Source organism: Glycine max, chromosome 5 (genome assembly GCF_000004515.6).
Source record: "Glycine max cultivar Williams 82 chromosome 5, Glycine_max_v4.0, whole genome shotgun sequence".
NCBI classification, from domain to species: Eukaryota; Viridiplantae; Streptophyta; class Magnoliopsida; order Fabales; family Fabaceae; genus Glycine; species Glycine max.
Genome location: NC_038241.2, coordinates 35,810,953 through 35,833,640, shown reverse-complemented (window position 1 = coordinate 35,833,640; position 22,688 = coordinate 35,810,953). Strand labels below are relative to the sequence as shown.

Sequence of the window (22,688 nt, the reverse complement as noted above, 5' to 3'; positions counted from 1 at the left end):
ATGTGATCATGGATAATTCTCGATGCCTTTATGTAGCCATTTTGCTTGAATTCCGTATATGACATCTTCATTCATTTTTTATCATTTTGTATTAATAGTGTTAGATATTTAAACTTGAAAACCTATTGCCTTGTTCCTACTTATTCTTGAACTCTATCCGAATCATATCTCGAAAGTTCAAGTTTAAGGTTAATTGCTTCACTTGATTCTTCAATCAAAATTATATTATCTGCAAAAAAAAAAATAGTGATAATTTTTTATACATTTTTGGTAAGTACATCCAAGATTACATTAAACAGGTTAGCACATCCGTGAGTGTGGTTATTTTGTCTTGAGACATGATGAATATTATTTATGCATGCACTGTTGATTCCTTTGCAAATATAATTTTCTTTCTCACTACATAATTAATTTTCTTTAACACGCTTGAATTGTGTTATAATTTTTTAATGGGTTCATTATCTTTTTAGTTACTAAATTTTTAAAGATTTTTGTTTCTAGTCCTGAACTTTTTTTTTTAGTGATCAATGTCCCTATTAACTTTAATTTCTTTATCCTTACTTTTAATTTCTTTTGAGGGACTATAAGTAAAAATGAAAAACAAATTTATTAAATTCAGGGACTAAAAATATGTTGAAAATTTAGTAACTGAAAAAGATAATAAACGTTTTCTAACAAATGACTTTTAAATGTGGTGATTTGACAATCCGAATCTTGTTTTCTATAAAAGTATTACTTCACTAACACATCCATTAGCAAGTTTTTGATATATATTTTATTGCAAGAAAGGAGAGCTATAAGATTATTAGTTAATTAGTGATCACAAGGCTTTTTAAAAAAGTCATGTGTATTTTATTTTTTATTGATCATTCAAATATGATTTAATAATCGAACGCTCATTATACCTTTTCAGATTTGGGCAAATCAATGCGTTAATGTAGGGAAAAAAATCATATCATCAACAAATGAAAAATTATAATAAATATAAATTTTACAGTAATTATTGTAAAAAGAATTACCATATATAACAATTTGTTATTAGATGTCTTTAACTCTTTTATACTCTTCACGCATAGACAGATAGACTAATTACTCGATATGTATTGCACTGAATTGCTATCTGGTGCAATTACATAATGTTGTTATCAAGTGAGGGCCATGTAAGTTTGAGCAGAATTTTAAAAGTATATATTAAAAGATGTTATTAGATTTTTTCTTTTAATCTAATCTTCATTTTCGAATTTCTTTTCCCTAAGATTTTGTTTTTGTACTTTTCCTCTGCCATGCCCATACAATTGCCTAGTATAACAATTATTTTCTATTCGCGATTTTTTTAAAAAAATATTACATTATTTTATTTATATTCGAAGAGACAAGCTTAGAGAAACGTGTCATAGACAAAACGAGGTTGAGGGCATTGCCCTTCTCATTCCCTCCAGACATGATTTCGTCAAATTTTTGTTTAGCTTTACAAATATTTTATTTAGTTTGCTCCCTACATTTTAAAAAAATTATGCTAAATTGACATCCTATTGCTGATATAAAAAATAGCTAGTATCTACAATTACTATTAGATATTTGTAATTTTAAAATTGGAGTCTATAGGAATTAACATTTAGAAAGTATAAAATAAATCTGAAGCCCTTTTTGACCTTTCAAGTTATATAAACGATTGGAACTCTAGACATCTAAGGAGTGCAAGACTAAATTCTGTAAGATAGGAACATTTCTCGCCGTTTCGTAGTAGTATTTCAATCAAATTTTCTGTAACTCCTTCAATCAAGAAAAAACTACAACTAGTGAATGCTCCTTATATTTTGAAATCAAATTAGACTAGAAAAACATTTGTACAAAATTTTCCCGAATGCCAATAAATGATAGGAACTGATAATTGTTAATGTTTGTACAATTTTTTGCAGTTGTCAAAACGGCAACTGAATTTACAATCAGTCACTCAATGCTTGTTACTATACCTCCCCACACCGTCCTTACCTCCATTGAACCAGGTGTTAGTAATTTCCTACTTATTTTCAGCTATTTCTTTTTCAACTTTGCTTAAATGGTTACAAGTATACCCCTATAGTACCAATTTTTTATGTACACAATAAACACCCCGAGAGCCCTCTTCAATGCTGGCAGAAGCATTGTTCAAGATGACAAATCGTCAGATTCAAAGACCAAGAGTTTATGCGCAGCTATACCTCATTCATCTCTCAAACAGATGCCATGTCGTTTCCGCCAGGAATAGTATCTCAATGCTGTGAAGAGAAAATACAAACCATCAATGTTAGATGACATATATATGAAAAGAAAATTGTTGGGAGAGGGGGAAGATAAAATTACCCGATTGTTCTAAAGACGGGCTCCGGCAGTACAAGTAAATGATCCACCGAGAACCCAGGCAGAGAAACTTATCAAGAGGACAAGATACATGTAAAAACTATCCCTAGGCACTACAAAGCTTCCAGAGTTATCGACGCCTTGGTGAAAACAGAAAGTACAAACGGTGCTTCTTCACCGGGGTGTATAGTAGTAGGAACTATAGTATATCCCTTTGGCTCAGGTTCCAAAACCATTTCACAGGATATTTCTCGTGAATTAACATAGTCTGTCCCACCAACTGATTCATGTAGGTATATATTGAAAGCAGCACGTCTGCCACGAGTTTTTAGTATCCTCATTCCAATGTAAAACATCTGTGAATCATGGCTGGATTGATAATTTCTAAAACCAGCTGTTGTTCTTGAAAATCCCACACCCTATAAATATCATGAAATGAAGTTTTAAAGAAATTCAAGGGAAAGGTTCTTTTCAGCAAATGCAGTACTAAATATGCAAATATCAGTAGTACCTGAGTTAAGGTAATGAATACATGAATTGGAAATGATGCATCTTGCCCAGTTGAAGTCAATCTGAACTGTGGATTTTGATTCCACGTATCATAATCCTGACACCCCCCGGCACTGTAACCACGCCATTGACCATGAACAGAATGACGCATCTCTGATGGGTAGATACGGCAAATATATATTGATCGAAAATGAATCTGAAAATCTTGCCAGGACATCCAGAATATGCCATCTTTTGACTGTTGAAAAAAGTAACAAATAAAATGGTTAATTGACGGTCAGCAACTGTTAATAACATTGGGTAAGAGAAAATAGTCAGCTCAATCATAAAGAGATGCTAAGAAGTCAAAGAATATGACTAATCCACAACAGAAAAGCATAAAGAACTACCTGTGGAACATGCTTCAGCTTGTGCTTTATCCTATCTGTCCACTCAGGCGACGAGTCAGACCAGGGACCATTCCACTCCACTTCATTGGCCCATGGATTTCGGATCTGAACAAGTTTATGACCATCCACGTCTCTTACCTAAAATTGTATGACAGAAGAGATCATTAAAAACCATTAGGATTGTCAGAGTGACTCTCCATAAGGCTTGAGTTGTTGGGTGAAGGCTCATGAATTGCCATGAATGACTATATACCAAACACTCCCTCACATAAGAAGCTTTTGGACTTAAAGCATGAATAATACACAACTCCGCTCTACTTCATGCTCAAATTCAACTCAAAAAAATAGAACAAAGGTAACAAGGATAAACTCCTGACTAACTCATAAAAGGCTTTGTTTCCGTGTCAAGGACCAACTCTCTTAAAAACTTACCAAGTTATTTAAGTGAAAGATTATTACTGGTTTTACATCTAACAATGATCGTGAATATAAAAATATAAAACATTATCCCATTACCTGCAGTATTGAGTATGCATGTCCTTGCACAATGCCACTAGAAGAGATGTGCACATCTGAACCTGATGGACTTCCTGCACCTAGGAGAAAACCTTCTTGCTTGAAGCGCAACAGTTGAGACCACAATCTACCACTTGCAAGGTCAATCTGGGCTTCACCACTCCTCATGTCAATTTCCTCCCCAGCACCCCCTGTAAGATCCACCAGAGCATCTTGAACAAGCCCACCTTCTAGTGCTTCATAAGAGCCATGCAACTTGGCATATGCCTTCTCCAATATGGAGACCCAAAGTTCATAGCCCTTCTTACTAGTAGCAAATGCAGGTTTACCCGGTAATTCACAAGGAATCCAATCATCAACAACAACAGGGATCCATTCACCCTAGATATCATGAACCAAAATATGAAAAGAACTTAGATGCTATTTATTTGGAAAATGTTATCTATCCAGTTACAGCATGAAAAAGAGATAAATAAAAAGAAACTAAAATCCGACTCTATATGCTTATTACCTGAACACAAAAGCAAACAGTGTAAATTCCCTCCTCGTTATAATCAGGAGTGATGATAACCTCTGATATACGTGAAACCTCTGCCAGAACAGCAACAGCACTCAAGAACCAACAATCACCTAAACGGCCCTGTTCAATATACATAACTATTAACACATTGCAAAATCTAAATACTAACAAAACATATGAGAACAACATTTATTTCAAAATTCTTGCTAGTAAGGTGTAAAACATGAGAGACCTGACAAACATCTGAAGGATTTGGAGCTTCTGAAAACAAGCACGGACGACAGTCAAGATGGTTTTGCCTGCCAATCTCACCTGGCCTCAACCACTCAGAAACAACCTGTATACATGAAACAATATAAAATTTGTAGGGGGGGTAATACAGTAAACTAAAAGATAATAATAAAGATAAGTACCTGCAACTTTGCAGGGGGGTTTGCAGGGTCCACAAACAATGAGTGATCATTGGGAGGAAATTCCTGATCAGTAAAACGTCTCTCTCCTCTAGCATAGAGAGCTTCTTTGATGGCTAATTCTACAGATAACATCCGTTGATTAATCTCTTCTTGTGTTTCTATTCTAGGTTTTCTATACTTCCTCGAAAAGGAATCAATATCCACCATCATGCCATCACGCTCTGACCTTCTTTTCCTCCCACTAGAATACTGTCCATCCCAATCTACGTCATCTCTGTCATATAAATCTACATCAGCAGGATCACTGTCCCAACCATCAACCTAGACACAAAATGTGCTAATAAGATTAGGCAAAGTAAACATGATGGCTAAAACACCACTTGTTATACTATTTTTATTTTTTAATAATAAAGCAGACAACAGGATGATGTTTAGTAAAGCATGATAAGAACATGTTCTACATGTTGGAGCATTTAGCAGTATTAGGAGGACAATTTATTTTGTTTCTATAATTTATATACATTGCTTTAAAAATTTCAATTCTCTTCTTTCATACAAGAAGGGAGAGGCAGGGAAGGAAGAAGCAGCATACCCTCGTAGGTGAATCAGCCCACTGCCAATTATCTTCAGGGGAATCAAGTGCACTGAAGTCCGCCGAAGCCATTGAGTTATAAAGAGAAGAAACCTCATCATCAGTTAAGCACCTTCCCCAGAGAAAAGCATCCATAATATGCATCTTAGATTCAACCCCTTCACTATCTGACCTACCAAATGCATCAATATCTGTTGGTGGCCTAACACCAACCCACACTTCTGTCCCCTGCTCCCAAATGCTGCTACCCACACACAATGGTAATCCACTCTGGTAGCCATCATATCCACCATCCAAATAACATGTTGCTTCACCTAAATCAGCATCAATTGACATTGTTACAATATGCCACCTGCAATATATTTACCCACACAGAACGTAAGAAACTACAACAATTATTGTGCATTGAAATAACATGGCTTAGACAGAACCATCCAAATATATAATGACAAACTCAAGCAATTGAGCAAATAATATAAGTATTTTGCTCTATAAAAATCTCCTGTATTTCAGAATAGACTCATGCAGTATAAATTTTGTTCAGTTGCAAATTTACCATGCCAAAATAGCAAAAGTCAGTCCTAACAGTCTTTAAAGGTAAAACTAGATATCTTTTGCATCTCAAGAAAGCTGGCAGAGATTGAAATTTAACTTTTGAATTCTTAATTATTGAAAAAATTGTGAAACTTCATCTGGAGAGAAGAATTGTAAAACAATTAATAAGAAATACTAAAACCATATAATTACCCAAATGCATTTGGATTAAAATTAGAATAACAAAATGTTATTATACTAAGAAGATTACTGACACACATGTGAAGATAACCTGCAACAAAAAGGTAAAACAAATATAACTGGGTAACTGAACCTGAACTTTAAAAAACAAACATATGATACATAAAATAAAGAGAGAGACCAAACCTTCCGTCTGCAATACTTGTTGTACTAATACTCCACTCCTTTGCAACCGTTGTTTGCCTATCACCTTTAGTAATCAATCTAAGCCCAACTTGTCCAGCCTCAATACCTTGTTCAGATCCAGCCACAAGAATTTCCCAGCAAATCTTCTTCTGAAACTCAGTGCCCAAAAGACAAACAGGACCAGATTCAGGTTGAATCATCAATGCAATGGAGAAGCTAACTTTTTGACTTTGACATAGACTGGAATCAATTGGACCACAATGTTTGCCACTGGCTGTTGGCTCATCATCAAGAACACATATGGCACCTGCCACTCCTGTCTGCAAAGATATCAAAATTTCAATGTAAATTAAGTAATCTCTAGAAGAGTCATCCTAATTATTTAAATTATGATACCACAAGTGGAGAATTAAAAAAAAAAGGCTGCTAATGGATTGCTATATAAATACCAATAAAAAAATGGGTATAATTTTCATGTCAGTGTAAATATTTGTATGATGTCATTCAATTAAAAATCACCTTAAATATAAATTTCAAGGTAATTATTAAAAAATCAACAAATTTACCATACATGACAATCTATGATCTGAAAACAATCAGACAGTAAAAAACATCTACACCATCAATGCATTATTCTAGTTAAATTCTTAAAAATAATTTTCCATCATCTTTTTTTCAGTGAGTAATCCATCAAAGATAAAGGTGAGCGCATGCAGAAATTTTAAATAGATGATTATCACAAAGAAAATCCAGTTAGCTGAAATGAGCTGGCGGGAATGGAACGAGTATGCAATGAATCAGAAGTTTACTGAATACTTTGGAAAGGAATAGTAATGTAGCGCCAAGGTCCAAGTTCACTGAAGATGTATGAAAAGAGAGGCAAAAGGTGCAATGTATCAAATTTGTTATAGGAGAGGGGGAAGAGAAAGAGAGAGATAGAGCTAACTGCCAGCCTGGCACCAGAGCATGAGGGAAGTGCATGTAGGGGGGAGAGAGAGAGAGAGAGAGAGAGAGAATATAAGCCAGAAAAAGGTGTGTAGATGTAGGCTTGGATGAGGCTTGGGCAGGGAGAGATTAGACACTCTTGAAACTGTCTAGGTGTCTTTTCATTTTTGTACCATTGTACACTACAGAATATACCAGGATCTGAATTTCCTCAATTTAGACCAGTTACTGCAATACAAATATTTTCATACTTAATTTCTTCCTTTTAGTCTTTCTTGCTTGCTGGTACCTATCAAATAAATTTGGTTTAATTAACAAAATTGATCTACTGAGAAACATATATCTGGAGAACAAATGAATAATATATTATAAAATTAAGACTCTTGTAATCTTGTTCTTTTACACACACACTTCAAACAATATATATTTGACTTAAAAAGCTATATTTATAAACTTCTATATTTATCAGATGGATTTGTTTTGTTTAAAAGATATTTTAAATAAAATAACATCAGATTTAACATTTAATTTTTTTAAATAAAAAATCATTAAATTAAAATATGTTAAAACATAGTTTACTACTTTTAAGGCTACAGAGCACTATTTTTTACATTATTTCACACAAAAAATACGGCAAATACCATAATTAAAAATAAAAATATTTACTTTTGTAATACTGTTTCCATCACAATCCTGCTAATTCTTGAAAACCAAAATGGGAATGGAAACCATTCCACTATTAACTACATCACAGATTATACATAAAGAGGATGATCATTCCATCCAATTATTTTTCTATTCCCATTGAAATCCCTCCAATAAATTAAACAGACTGAGAAAACCTGAAAAAAAATCCTGCCAATTGTTTCCACTAATCATTCCATCCAATTATTTTTCTATTCCCATTGAAATCCCTCGAGCAAATCAAACAGACTACTTAAAAAAAAAAACAGAAAAGATCCCACCAATTGCTATCAGAATTCAGAATAACTATCAAAGACAGTTAATAAACCTGAAGTGCACGCTGAGACAATTGTGAAGCACGAATTCTACGTGCAATGCTTGAAACCCTCTCTCGAGCAAAGGAATCATCTAGAACAGAATCGCCTCCAACTGCACGTACTGCCGCTGCCATGGCAGCAGCCTCTCTGCTGCTAGCATTAGGAATGGAGGAGAGCAGAGAAGCTTCTATCTCCTTCCATTTACGTTCCTCTTTTTCAAGTAGAGCCTTCCTCCTTTCTTTCCCTCTGCCCTCCTCTTCACGCCTCTGCATGAAGACTTCCTCTTCCATCTCCTTTTCTCTTATGTAACTAGAAAATTCACAACAAAATATTTAGATAGAAAAAACATGGTAAAGATACTATACATATTAATATCAGATAATCAGGATAGTACCTCTCCTGAATGATTTCAAATTGCCTGCGATCTTCTGGCATCCACTTCTTTATTTTCTTAGCACTTAAATCAGAAAATCCAATGCTATCAAGAAAGAGTCTCAGACGAACCTCATCCTACCAGGGAATGGATTATCATTGTCGCAAGAATAAAAATAAAAACTAGATATCATCCACTATATGCAAAACTAGATATCCATTACCTGTGCTTGTTCCGCCTTAGATGTCAAACCAAGCAACAAAAGCAAATAACCACCAAACTTGTCCCACATGTACACCCACTCAGTATCAATGGCCTCTTCTAGTGCCAGAATTCGAGCATGAGCACACATTACTCTTCTATGATCTACATCGCTGGTTGGCTCATGGCGGAATGTCCTATGATATCTTAATCTACTAAAGAATGAACCTGCAACTAATTCTTCATTTCTCAAGCGGTCTCTCAATTTCATCACATCAGCTCTAGGAAGCACAAAATTTCCTGCCCTATCACGCATAATGGTAGGGTCTCCAATCAAAAGTGCAGCAGAACTAGCCGACCTCTGTGGTGCTGAGTAGGTTCCAGATAATGCATTTCTGGTCTGCAGTGCAAGTAAATATCATTAATTTACAGTTGAATTGCATTGACAAATGCAGGAGTTCTTTTCCGACAATAACATTCAATAATCAACAAACAGATAAAGGGGAACATATTCATTAGAAAATATTTATGTGAGTATCAAGATTAAAGAGAATTGTTCAAGCAATCAACACATCTCCATTGGTTTAAGGTTACTTATATTAATTGTCAAGGTACTGAAAGAGATTATCATAAACTATTTTCAAAGCAAAGATGCATGCACAAGAAACACAAACATAGACTGATTGGTTGATGACATTTTATTTCATTAACAAGTTTTCTGATTCAAATGTAAATATTTTCAGAGAAGGGAGCTGCAGTTTGAGTTAGAAAATGACATAAAACAGAGAAGCTTGGAAAGTTTTTCAGTATATTATGTAATTCAATTCACTGAACAAACTCTGAATAGACTTCTCGTGTTTATAGAAACAGTTGAAATTCGGAACCTAGAGTTGCTACTGGTTATCAAGTCGGGTGTGACAAAATTAGCTGTTAATCTGTTGTAACTTTTTGTCACACGTTTGGCACATTGTCTCTGACACTAAGGCATTCAGGCAATTGTTCACAATAAAGATTGGATTCCAATGAGAAATTATTTCAAAAAGAAACAATTTAATAGGAAATAACATGCTTGAAACATGGTCAATGTATGAGAATAACATATCAATTTCCTCAGATAGTATCAATTCACTATGAAGAACTTTTCCAAACTGTTTATACAAATCCAGAATACTATGGCAAAGATTCCGATAAAACATGGACTATCTGTTAAAACAGGAAAAGCATGAATTACTGAATGCAGAAGATAAAACCAAATTAATTCAAACGCATAAAAGATTTCCAAAACTCAGGATGATTGAGAACAAAGTACTTTAAAATAAATACAGCCACATTTACAGAGTACTTTATAATCAGTGGAAAAATTTCTCACTACATTTGTAGAAGTATCAACTGCAGAGCAGTAAACCAAATTTTAGCAAGAACTTTGTTTCTGTAAAGGAAGAAAAACTTTGGCAACATAGACAGACATACATAGCAGTTGTAGAGAAGGCTAGAATGCCAACTGCCTACTACTCCAGAGTCCAAACAATGCTATGAGGACAAGAATAAATATAGATATTGGCCCAATAGGGTCCTGCAATCTCATTGGCAAATCTACTTACCTTTGTTGCTGATCTAGCAATTGCTTGAATAACAGTTTCCTTACCGAGGAAATGCACAGCATCTTCCATCATCTGTACAATTTTACAAAGGTTAGAACTTCAATTAGAAGGTATTTTCTGAAGAAAGAAGTTAACACATTATAATAAGCCAGTTTCATCAGACATTTCAGTGTATATAATGAATCCAATCATTTAAATTTTGAAGTAGCTTAAAAGTCAGTGCTGATCACAATGACTTCAAAGACCTTAAGAGTTAGGCAAGGACGAGATACAGCAAACCCAAATGAAACAACTAGGGTAATTGCTGATACAGCTGCACCAGCAAAGGGTGGATATATCTTTAAGCTTGCAACAACCCCCCAGCCTTCGGTTGCCAGGGCAATCCCATATAGCATGAGAAAGGCCACACTGTAAATAGCAGATACAAGCAGTGGATACATAAAGTAATAAATCAGATAACATGTAAATTCAAACAAAAAATTAACCAATGTATTTAAAAACAAAATTTAGAGTGTGGGGTAAACCTGACATTCTTTCCACAATCTGCATGAGCATCATACACATACACTGGCAAAACTCGAGGAGAATATACAACAATGGGATTTGAAAGCAGAACCTGGGGAATAGAAAGAAAAAAGAAATCACAAAGGAATAAAACCTCTGAGCAAAACAAAGATGAACTGATGAAGCATAAAAGCATTAGGGGTATGATAACATGCTGATATTATAAGATTGAAAATTAGAATGAGTAACTCACTGTCAATGCCCGTCCAGCAAGAAGAAAAAGAAATGAAAAATAACCAACTGATGCTCCAACAAATGGTTTACCTGAAAATAAAAGAGCAAAAAAGATCATGTTAGCACTTAGCAGATCAGCCGCTTTCTACCGAAGATATGCAAATCAATGCCAATATAATGGACTTGACTAGAACCTTCAAACCATCCAACAAGAAATGCTGCCAAAGCCAACAGAAAAGCAAGGAAGCAAACAAAGACCATCTGTGTCCGGCTCAAATAAAAATTGTTTGATGCCCAGTGGTGAATGGCACCAATTGCTAATACCATAAGAAGAAGAACCAAAAGAAATGCTACTCCTATCTGCAGTAATATGAAGGAAAGGTTCAGCCAAAGAATTTTGACCTTGGGGAAGGGGTTGTTAAAGGGACAATGAATTCAACACACTTACAGTCCAAGGCTTGACAACAACTATCAAAGCTGAAATAGCACCAAGCAGAAGCAAAAGACCAATTATAACAAAAATATATACACCACGAGAAAGTTTCCAATCATCATCCTTCCTGCAAATAGACAATTTAAAAAAGATCACACATCTATCAAACAGCAAAATACTAGCCTTCATTTGTCAATTTACCATAGATAAATCGACAAATACAAGAAAGTGTTACCTACCACTTGAGCAATCCACAGCAAAGTGACAGCACTGCTGGAATGCAGACTAAAGGAAGTAAAGCAGCTAAGAAATCACCGTTTGTTGGAACTTGGTCATCCCTGGTTTTGATAACTTCTAAATAAGACACCCCACAAAATGCCACAAGAATAACTGCAACAATAGTTTCAGAAATATAGATAATTAGATATCAGCAGCAACAAAAGCAATCTTATTCTTTTGTTTTTTTTTTTTTTTGGGGGGTGGGGGGGGGGGGGGGGTAGGCATTTGTAAATACAAAATGAGAAAATACCTGCAAAAAGTCCAATAAAGATAGCAGAGGAAAGGGAAAACCGATATGTTGCAAACCATGAAATTATTGGAAGCACACTCGTAACAACTAAACCAATTGCAGATGCCATTGCCCAGCCAAGAAAAACAGATGATGTGTAAGGGGAACCCAAGATTTTTGGATCACCATTCCATCCCTTGTATCTTAAATCGTCTAAGGGCTTTGCAGAAACTATTGCTCCCAAAGCCAGTACAGATCCAACAAATACTGACATACTGATAAGAAGAACAATACCCTGTAAAAGGGAATAAGACAAGCTTATGCATTGACAAGAAATTTAACTTAACAGAAAAAAAAAATAATAAATGCATAACACACCCTACGCAATGAATTCATGAATTAAAATAATTATGTACATATGTCATATCCTAGAATGAAAAACAAAGTGATCTATCGGGAGATAAAGCTAAGACTAAGAGAAATCACATATCAGGAGATAAAGCTAGGAGACATCAGAAAATATCAACTTATAGACACCCTGATAGTAAGTAGGAAAGGCATAATAACTAACCTCCTTTGTTCGAGGAATTCGATCATTTCCAGCACTTCCATTACAATTCAGGCGGGGAACCCAAAATTGGTAACCATTACAAATCCATATGGGAATGGCAACAGAAAGGCATGCCACCATTAGTGGCACAGTCAAGGATATACCGAGGAGAACAGATGATTTGCTGCATAAATTATATGATGAATAATTATAAAATGCAAACAAAGGCATAAGCAGTTATGCTGATACAAAAAAAGCATTCACATTCAATTGAAATGAGTTCAAAATTTAAAAGTATGAACAACTTTCAGGAATAGTAGGGCTTACCTTAAAAAGGAGAGCAACAATCCAACACAAGTGCTGAGTAGCCAAGCAATAAAACCATACTGAAGATGGTGAATTAGAGAGAGAGAGAGAGAGAGAGAATATGTTATTAGTTATTCATTTAAACCTCAAACAAATACTTTATCGGACATCATGTTATTGTATGCATCAACTAAAACAAGAGTCTCTTAAAAGAATAAGCAACAACAGACATATATAGCCAGGCCAAACATAATCATTAAATAAATTAAAAAGAAAACACGTGGGCTAAATGAAATCCCTAATTCTAGTTAACATTACAATTAATGAGTTAAAAAAACTCCCAAGGCAATCAGTACCCATTGGCTGTAGCTACCCCTCCAAGGAAAGATGACAAAATCAGAGGCGGAGGCACGGGGGGCTTACAGGGGCCATGGCCCCCCCAAGATTTTCAAACTCCCATAATATTAGGAGATGTTGTATATGGAAAAAATATCAGGGGGTGTCATAAAACGTTGTAGTGGAGGTTAATAGCAGCAGTTTAATCGGCCATTTCTTATTGGACACAATATACAGGGAATTTGTCATACTTTCTTTTAGTTTGGTTTAGCTGGTATTAGTATGTTGCGGTTTAGTTTTGTAATGGGTTCAATGAGCCTGGGTGTTTTTTGGTAGGACTTAGGATTTGAATTTTGTGTGTATTCTCACACTCTCAACCTACTTTGCATAGCTCACTATTAAATATATATAGGGTACAAAAGGGAGGGAGACAGCTGTTTACACTTACACAATACAGCTGTCTCCACAATAAAGCTGACTTACAAACAGCTACAATATACAAAACTAAACAAAAATTTAACACTCCCCCTCAAGCTGGAGCATACAAATCATATACACCAAGCTTGGAACATATAGACTGAATCCTAGTTCCTCTTAAGGACTTCATTAAAATATCTGTTGGCTGGTCATTAGAATTGATGAACTTAGTGATAATCTCCTTGGACAATAGTTTCTCTCCAATGAAATGACAATCAATCTCTATGTGCTTAGTCCTCTCATGAAAGACTGAATTTGAGGCAATGTGAAGAGCTGCATGATTATCACAGTACAACTTCATTTCCACCACTTCACAAAATCTCAACTCTTGGAGAAATTGTTTAATCCACATAAGTTCGCATGTAACCATAGTCATAGATCGATATTCAGCATGTGCACTGGATCGAGCAACAACAGTTTGCTTCTTGCTGTTCCAAGAGATAATATTTCCTCCAATGAAAACACAATATCCAGAGGTAGATCTCCTGTCCATGGGACAATCGGCCCAATCCGCATCACAATATCCAGAGACTTGAGTGTGACCCTTGTCTTCGTACAACAATCCTTGTCCTAGAGCTTTCTTCACATATCTAAGAATCCGCATGACAGCATTCCAATGATCAACATGAGGATTTTTCAGAAATTGGCTAACCACCCCAACAGCAAAGGAAATATCAGGTCTTGTAATGGTGAGATAAATGAGTTTCCCCACAAGTCTCCTATATCTCTCGGGATCAGGATAAATTTCACTTTGATCTGCCATGAGCTTCAGATTTGGGTCCACAAGACTATCAACAGGTCTACAATTTTGCATGCCTGTTTCCTCCCATGGACAGGAGATCTACCCCTAGATATTGTGTTTTCATTGGAGGAAATATTATCTCTTGGAACAGCAAGAAGCAAACTGTTGTTGCTTGATCCAGTGCAGAGGCTGAATATCGATCTATGGCTATGGTTACATGCGAACATATGTGGATTAAACAATTTCTCCAAGAATTGAGATTTTGTGAAGTGGTGCAAATGAAGTTATACTGTAATAATCAGGCAGCTCTTCACATTGCCTCAAATTCGGTCTTTCATTAGAGGACTAAGCACATAGAGATTGATTGTCATTTCATTTGAGAGAAATTATTGTCCAAGGAGATTATTACCGAGTTCATTAATTCTAATGATAAGCCAGCAGATATTTTGACTAAGTCCTTAAAAGGAACTAGGATTCAGTCTATATGTTCCAAGCTTGGTGCATATGATTTGTATGCTCCAGCTTGAGGGGGAGTGTTGAATGTTTGTATAGTTTTGTGTAAGGTCGCTATTAGTTTCAGCTTTATTCAGAGGACAGCTGAACCTTGTCATTGTGCACAGCTGTCCTCTCCTCTCTCTCCCTCTCTCTCTCTCTCTGTACTCTATATATTTGTGTATTGAAAGTAATGAAAAAGGTGTGGTGTGTGTGTGAATTTTCCCAATTCAAATTTCAAGTAAGTCAAAGAATCACGAGACCTTGTATAGACCCAACATAAGCTCAAATTATGGGTTTAAGAAACAAAAACAAACAAATAAATAAATCAAGCTTCAACACTTAACACACCAAAGTGATTTGAGAGTAGAGTTATAGTGGCTCGGGGCCACATCCAAGAGAGAGGGGGTTAATTCTAAGAGAAGAGGGAGGTCAAATGATTCAAAGAGGCTGAGACAATGGGGATTAGGGATTTCAGGTTTTCAAATTGCAGGTTTGGATCACAGGCTGCCCAGCTCAGCCCATCACAGACAGGCAAACCCAGTTCAACAAACTAGGACAATCCCACTTTTCCAAAGAGTTTCCCAATAATCCCACCCCAAGAGCTTATATAGGCAAGAGAATGGTATCATGATACCACCAGTAAAGTTAGCCTTCTCAGCTAAAACTAATACATGTGCACTATAAGAATGTATAAAACTTAAAAGACAAACTGCCGCATCAAAACCAAAAACATTATAAGGCAACAAAAGCACTTCCTATATTACAAATTTACAACAACTAGTCAAGTAGCCAAACATTAGTCAGCTCAGCAAAATAAAAAGTTGAAAATTAAATTCATCCATTTCAGTAGATGAACTTGGCATTTTTAATCCTAAAAACAGCCAATCTAGTACCTTCCTTGGTTTTGATGTCATGGACATTTCTTCTGCCGTAAGTGATCGAAGGAAAGCCATAATTGAACATATCACAGGAGATAACAGGAGCACCGCCAAACCAAACTCAAACTACAAGCAATAAAGGTTCAGAAAATATCAGAAAGAGCATTGTAAGGTTTAAACAGTTACAACCCCAAGATCAAACAAATGAAATACAGATAACAAGCTTCTAGAAATAGAAGTGTGTGTGTGTATCTTTCAGTCCCCCAAAACAAACCAGAGATATATTAGGGAGGGACTCAGCACTCACCTGCTGGTGTGTTGCATTAATAATTTTGATCGTTTTCGGACGAAATATGGCAACAATGATGGTTTCAAGTATGAAAATAAAACTAAACAGAACCCATGCTCGTTCTGGAGTACCCGTAATGTGATGCAATACAAGTCTGCACAACTGAAGCCACTTTTCAAGCCCGTGTAGCCTCAATTCTTCAGATAATGAAATTTGATTAGGCATGGCATTGTCAACACTGGTGTTATCAGTATTTTCATTATGATCTCTATCTGCATCCATGCTACTCCTTTGCAACAATGCCAGTATGGTTGGATCTAATTCTAAACTTTTCTCTTTTAACATCATAGCAAAATTAGGATCCAATCCTTTATCCTGTAATAAACTACTCAATTCTTGATCACCTTGTCTTGTCCTTTTCAGCATAGTTACAATTCTAGGGTCATTCAACCTTTCCTGGAATGCAAGAGCCAAATTCAAATCCAGTGTTTGTTGATTTGCAGAGTTTGATGCACTAGACTCATTCCCTTGACTATCAAGACCACTACTAGAACAAACCACCAAAGAATTATTGTGATCCAAATTTCTATCATCGGATGATGTTCCAACTTCTGGCTCATGAACAGCTGAGCGACAGGAGCTGCTATGTAATGCTAAACTTGACCTTCCACTATCTATGCTTTTATCGCTATTGATTCCATCCGGTAAACTAGTAGTTTGAGACAGGACATTATTCCAATTGCTCCCATCACCTGCAGCCATAGCCCTGCCAACTTCAATGACATTACCAAGATTACCAGCTTCAACACTACTACTTCGTTTCATACTTGAGCCACAGCCTTCAGAAAAGCTAGAAGAACTGTTGTGCTCCTTTCTACGGAATCCTTCTCTCAGACGAACTACAGTGCTTTGTAAGGCATCTCTCCTAGCAGCTAATGGGTTTGTGGCTGATAAATGGCGAGAAACAGCCGCTCCTAGCAGTACAGATGCCATAACAGCATAGCTGATACAGTGGCCTAAATACCTGTGAGAGGTGAAAGTAGAGAAAAGTCAAAAAGGAACAAACCAATAATACATGCAGTGGCACTAAGAAAAAGGTCTTTTTTCAATTTAAGAAACTAACCAGTATTGCACTCCAAAACAGATAAGAAACACACGAGATGTTCCAGCAATAAACAATGCTGCAACACGACTATCAAGAAGTTGAAAACCATACAGGCAAGCGCCCAAATTCCAGTCTACAGAACAAGAAGTGCACAGAAAAAGAGCAAATCAAATAACCAGAGATGAAAAGTGCACAAGAATTTTCTGTTTAACATTAAAAAAATAATACAATAAATACCAAGAGCTAATTAAATTACCAAGAATAATAACAGCAACTGATGTAATTGCTCCAAGCCAATTCTCCTCCTTTGCTGTTAGACCATATAAGATGGAGTATACTAACAGAACACATAGTGAACCAAGATAGAGCAGTACAAGATGGGAAGCCCTACAAAGACAAACAAAAACAATAAGAAGAACTTGGAGTAAGAAATCTTAATGAAATAGTACTATATGTCTAATCCAAATAAATATTTGAGAAGTAATAGCAAAATAAATGTCTGTCTCAGCTAGTAATGAACTCTATAAAAAATACCTTACAATTGTTTGTCTCCACTAGGATAGTCAACAATGAGAACAAGAACTAGAACATACCTTCTAGATTGCCGCGGATACAACTCATTAGGGTCTGGGGGTTCAGGTAAACATGCCACTGGACCTACTTCAATACAATCAGAATAAGCAAATTTGTAAGCCCTTCGCACGTATTCATCCACATCCAAGCCATTCCCTACAATGAATAATGGTAATAAGATTATACAAATAACGAAAAAAAAAAAAAGATAGAATCAAGCCAAAAGCAGTATACGTACAAAGGGACACCATCTACATCAAAAAGGAATGTCATCTATTACTATTATTATAACACAATGAAGTGTACCAAACTAAAGATGAGTGTTGTGTATGTAGGGACTAAAATACTATATTTTTTGTCACTACATGACAGTCATTATTAAATTTGATCCATATATTTTAGGGTAACTCAACTTCAATATCACAATATTATAGCAATAAACAGTACAGATAACATTGAAAAGGATTAGGAGCTATTTGAAAAGTTTCTTCACATAAGGACTACATTGAAAATGATTATCTTGTACAACAACCAAAAACATATCTTAACCTTTTAATAATAATCAGGAATAGCAATTTGTATATGAACTAAGTGATTCAAAAGCATACCATTAAACACCATTCTGCAAATAAATAGCATGTTGATTGCTAAAGCAATTGCAGAGACTCCAAAAAAGAAACCAGAAGGAGAATAGCGATCAGATGCTCGTGATCCAGTTGTAACATATACTGCACAAAGTTCATATGCACAAAGAAGAGCAACAGCCAAAAGAAGCAGGATTGCAACAGCCCCTGTCAAAAGAAAAATGCAGATATTGGCCATTACAACTATAACATCAACCAACATGAAAACGAAACTAAATCAATCATATAAGTTGCCCAAACATACTATATCTTTATAAAACAAGGTAAATATACTTTTCATGTCTAATATCTGTACAACACTGCTTCTTGGCCATATCATTCACCACTTAATACTAAACTTGGGCACTAAAAGAAAAGCAGCATAGAGAACAAAAAGAAAAAAAGATGTGCAGATGACAAGGACAAAATTTTCCGTCAATAGCTTTGACTGAAGACCTAATCAAAGAACATTTCCTGTTGTTTGTTGTACTATATATAACAAAATACCTATTTACAAGCAACTTATTTCACTGCTGTTCGAAAACAAAGAAATATTAACAAAAGCCTCACATAGGTTGGACAAGAAGAAATGTAATATGATATTAGCTTAGACAGCAAAAACTCTAAATGCCCTAGGCATTCTGGACAGAGTAATAACTCAAGCACAAACCCATGAGACTAGCTCACAGTTGAGGGACATATGTCAAATTATTTGAGCTTTCAGCTGTACGGCCTTCACTATTTGATTTTATTCAATTGCTAGCTCCAGATGATTCTCCAAAGCAGGAGCATAAACAAAAGAGCATTTCTTCCGCAAAACCACAGAAAGAAAAGGATAATCAGCAGAAAGCATGATTCACATGGCTCCTATCAACTTTTAACCTCACCTGATGCTTGTTTTCTCCCAATCTCATTCATAAATGATTGGGACACAATAGTAATTTCAAAGTCATATCTAGAGCATACTACATATGGCGTCTGTATCATATTGTTTCAACCTAGAGATTTCAATATTTTGTTACATTTTTTATCGATGATTATTCTCATTGAACCTAGTAATTCTTAACAAAAAAGGAACAAAAATTCCATTTTTAAAAAATTTAGCTCTGCTTAAAGTCAATTTGGTATTTCTGTTTGTACTAAGAAGCAAAAATGCCAGGACATTTAGATCTAATTTTAAACTTTTCTCTTTTAACAACATAGCAAAATTTGGATCCAGTATGTACACACAACCATCAACAATTTGTACACACATACAGAGCCTTTCAACAAGGACAATTGAAGGAACAACATACAGAGCAACTGCTGGGCTTTGTTGCAGAAGGGGAATCTTTACAACCAGTGTGTTGATTACAAAGATGCCTTTACGGCCTCAAACGGCCTCCTTAAGCTTGATAGCGTTGTTATGCAACAGGCTGTTCTACCTTATAAAGAAGCAGATCTTCATGTTGAAGTTGCGGTACTTCTCAGTTATATTTGGTTGTATATGCTAATGAAATTGTTATTACAGATGACGATCACAATGGCATTCATTTTATTAGAAAAATATAATTATAATTTTTCAATTTTGGACCAAAACTGGGGAAAACTCTGGTACTTCTAAAGAATTGATGTTGCTCAATCTAAGGTCAACAATACTATTCATCAACCAGTATGCCTTAGACATATAAAGGAAACATGCATGTAGAATGCTAGACCTAGACCTATTGATAATCCAACTGTTTACCTTCTGATTTGCTATGAGTGTTGTTAGTAAGTTTTACAAAATTAGGGCCATTTTTGTGTTAGAAGTAAAACACGCCACATCAATCTAATCTTATATTATATTATTCAATCAGTCTATTTCTATTTTACTTCTTTTCACTAACCAAGGCAATACTATCTCCTATAAACATGATCAAGTTATTAGTTTTAGGTCAATTTCTCAACTGTGGAACTTTGTTTGGCATCCAATACTTTCACCCTGCTGTAATTCCCAATTGTTCTCAATTTTTTTGGCAACTTTATGACCACTAACCAACAAGTCCAGCAACCTTTTTGACCTTTTTTTTTTGGGAACCAGGTTTGCACTGAATCCAGTAAAGCCTGTGCAATTTGTTCCATTTTTATAATGAGAATATCATAATAATTTTAACAATGGAAGAGTCATACATGACAGCAGTTACAGTTCTTCCCTCTTCTGTTCACTTTTTCATGAAACAGAAGACATAATCATCACATCCAAAGGCTTTCAATTGCTCAAATGATGGAAGATCATCGACAGAAAACAATCCACAACAGTAATAATACCAGAAACAGTCTCTACCTAAGATACAGTATTTAGAAATTTGGGTTTCATATTGAATAGAATATATAAGCTTAAAAACTGTGAACACGACACAAAATATGTTTTGTTAAATAAAAAATAGGCCGGAAAATACATACTTGAGCTTTGCCACTGAGTTCTCCACCACAGCATAATTGAATAAAATGCCAATAGAAGAGCAGTGCCAGCCATTATTACAGCCAAACCAATCAGGTCTCGACCCAATATTACAATCAACCAAGAGCCCCAAATGATAAGCACCAGAATTGGAGAAATAACAACTACCCATGCAGAAAGATTCAGGATACCACAGAGCAAATGGAGTTGAGGACCTTGCAAGATATTTGGCCATTTCCGAGCAAAGATCCAACTGAAATAGAAACAAATAAATAAAAATAGATGCAAAGAAGCCCAAAATAATTTTCCAAAATTCAGAGTACTTTAACTGCATGACAAAGCAGCATTGAAAACAACTTGTATTTCTTCTCAAAACATATGAGATAACATAGAAAGTCATCAATGTAGCAAAACTTGAACTCATTTGTTCTTGAAATACAGTCAAGAGGCCCAGAGCAACATTATGTGTTATGTTCAAGAATCCAGTTTCTATCACAGTGGATTCATCAAATATTTTAAAATTAATCACAACAGACCACATCAAAACAAGAAGTGAAATTACCCAATTTTCTGAACATCAAAACGTGAAGACGTTACTGACATGCATCTTCACGTGAATTCCGGCCAAATTACTTAAAAAAGGAGTGCAAAGTAAAAGAAAGTAAAGCACTCAGGACTAGGAAGCATCAACCTCAGGTACAGAATTCCCAAGTTACCGGCTCACACGGTTCAAAAACGGCACAAAACCACCATACTTGTAGACCATCATAAAAACCGAAAAAGCACCCCAATGATTCACACTTAATTCCCAGGTTGTTAAACAAATGTAGCTAATCAGTTATGCAATTCAGCGACAGTGCACAGCAGCCAATGCCAGTAAATATCAAATTATAAATTACTTTAAAACAGCTACTAATTTTAGCAACAGAAACAATATGCGTCACAAAAAATCAACAGCATTAACATTGCAGCATGGCAATTTAATCTTAAAACTACAAACAAACCCAAAGCACCAAGTCAAAACAGGTAAACAGAAACGCAGAATCTCGACGAGATACCTATAAATTCGCCAGGGCCTCCAATTCACAGCCCAAAGGATAAAGAACGACGCCAAGCCCAACACCGAGAAGAGGATCCCGCAAATCACGCACGCGAGGAGAAGCGCACGGTCCATGCCTCTTCCTCCTCCACTCAAACGACGCGCATGCACCTGATTACAGCCACAGAAAAAAAAAAAAAAAAACAGCGTTAATTGCGACGGTGCATGAGAATGCCGAAACGGAACGAACGGGTTTTGAACTTACCTGGCTGTTGTGAATTGAAATGGCAGCAACATAGTGGCGAATTCAGCTGAAATGAGCCATGGCTGAAGCAGCTAGGGTTTCAAAGTGAGGGTTGAAGGAAGCTAGGGTTAGTAATAGTAACAACAAAAATTGAAATTGAGAGAAGAAGGGTTTGTGAATTTGTTTGGGTCTCTCTTTCTTACAGACACACACTGGGATAGTATAAAAGGATTAGTGAAGAATGAAGATTAAAACCCTACTACCCCTTCTTCTTCTCTTGGCTCAGCTTCTGTCCACTATATCAAGTAAACATCAAATTAAATTCTCTCCTCTACGTATGAGAGAGAAAGTAAAGACAAATAATGTGCAGAAAGATTTGCTTTAACGTTTTTTTATTACCGGTTTAAGACTTTTTATTTATTTTAACAGTTTTATCTCGACCAGCAGCGACTCACTTTTTCAACTCTCTTTCAGCATTTATATTTTTTTTAAACTTCATTATATGAAAAATAAGAGTCATGACATTTAAATAATGTACTTAAATTTTATTTATTAATAACAAAAATTATGTTAGAAAGAATGGATTAAGAAATATATTGCCAACTTAT

At 35.5% G+C, this 22,688-nt stretch overlaps 1 protein-coding gene across 1 annotated transcript; it reads right to left on the bottom strand.

Moving 5' to 3' along the window:
* Window positions 1-1,855: 1,855 nt before the first annotated feature.
* LOC100778679 (calpain-type cysteine protease DEK1) lies at window positions 1,856-22,439 on the bottom strand. The gene is made up of 32 exons (XM_006580154.4): window positions 22,102-22,439; window positions 21,856-22,007; window positions 20,800-21,050; window positions 18,361-18,543; window positions 17,773-17,908; window positions 17,436-17,566; window positions 17,198-17,312; window positions 16,093-17,098; window positions 15,801-15,911; window positions 12,879-12,937; window positions 12,573-12,735; window positions 12,023-12,296; window positions 11,733-11,883; window positions 11,509-11,620; window positions 11,255-11,420; window positions 11,080-11,150; window positions 10,847-10,938; window positions 10,568-10,730; window positions 10,323-10,394; window positions 8,744-9,121; window positions 8,542-8,657; window positions 8,159-8,456; window positions 6,202-6,521; window positions 5,281-5,632; window positions 4,689-5,009; window positions 4,508-4,612; window positions 4,267-4,395; window positions 3,756-4,136; window positions 3,240-3,377; window positions 2,852-3,088; window positions 2,344-2,759; window positions 1,856-2,258 (listed from the first exon to the last, which is right to left on the bottom strand). The coding sequence occupies exons 2-31, from the start codon at window positions 21,969-21,971 to the stop codon at window positions 2,454-2,456; spliced, it is 6,453 nt and encodes a 2,150-aa protein (XP_006580217.1). The 5' UTR covers window positions 21,972-22,007; window positions 22,102-22,439; the 3' UTR covers window positions 1,856-2,258; window positions 2,344-2,453.
* Between the last annotated feature and the right edge of the window lie 249 nt (window positions 22,440-22,688).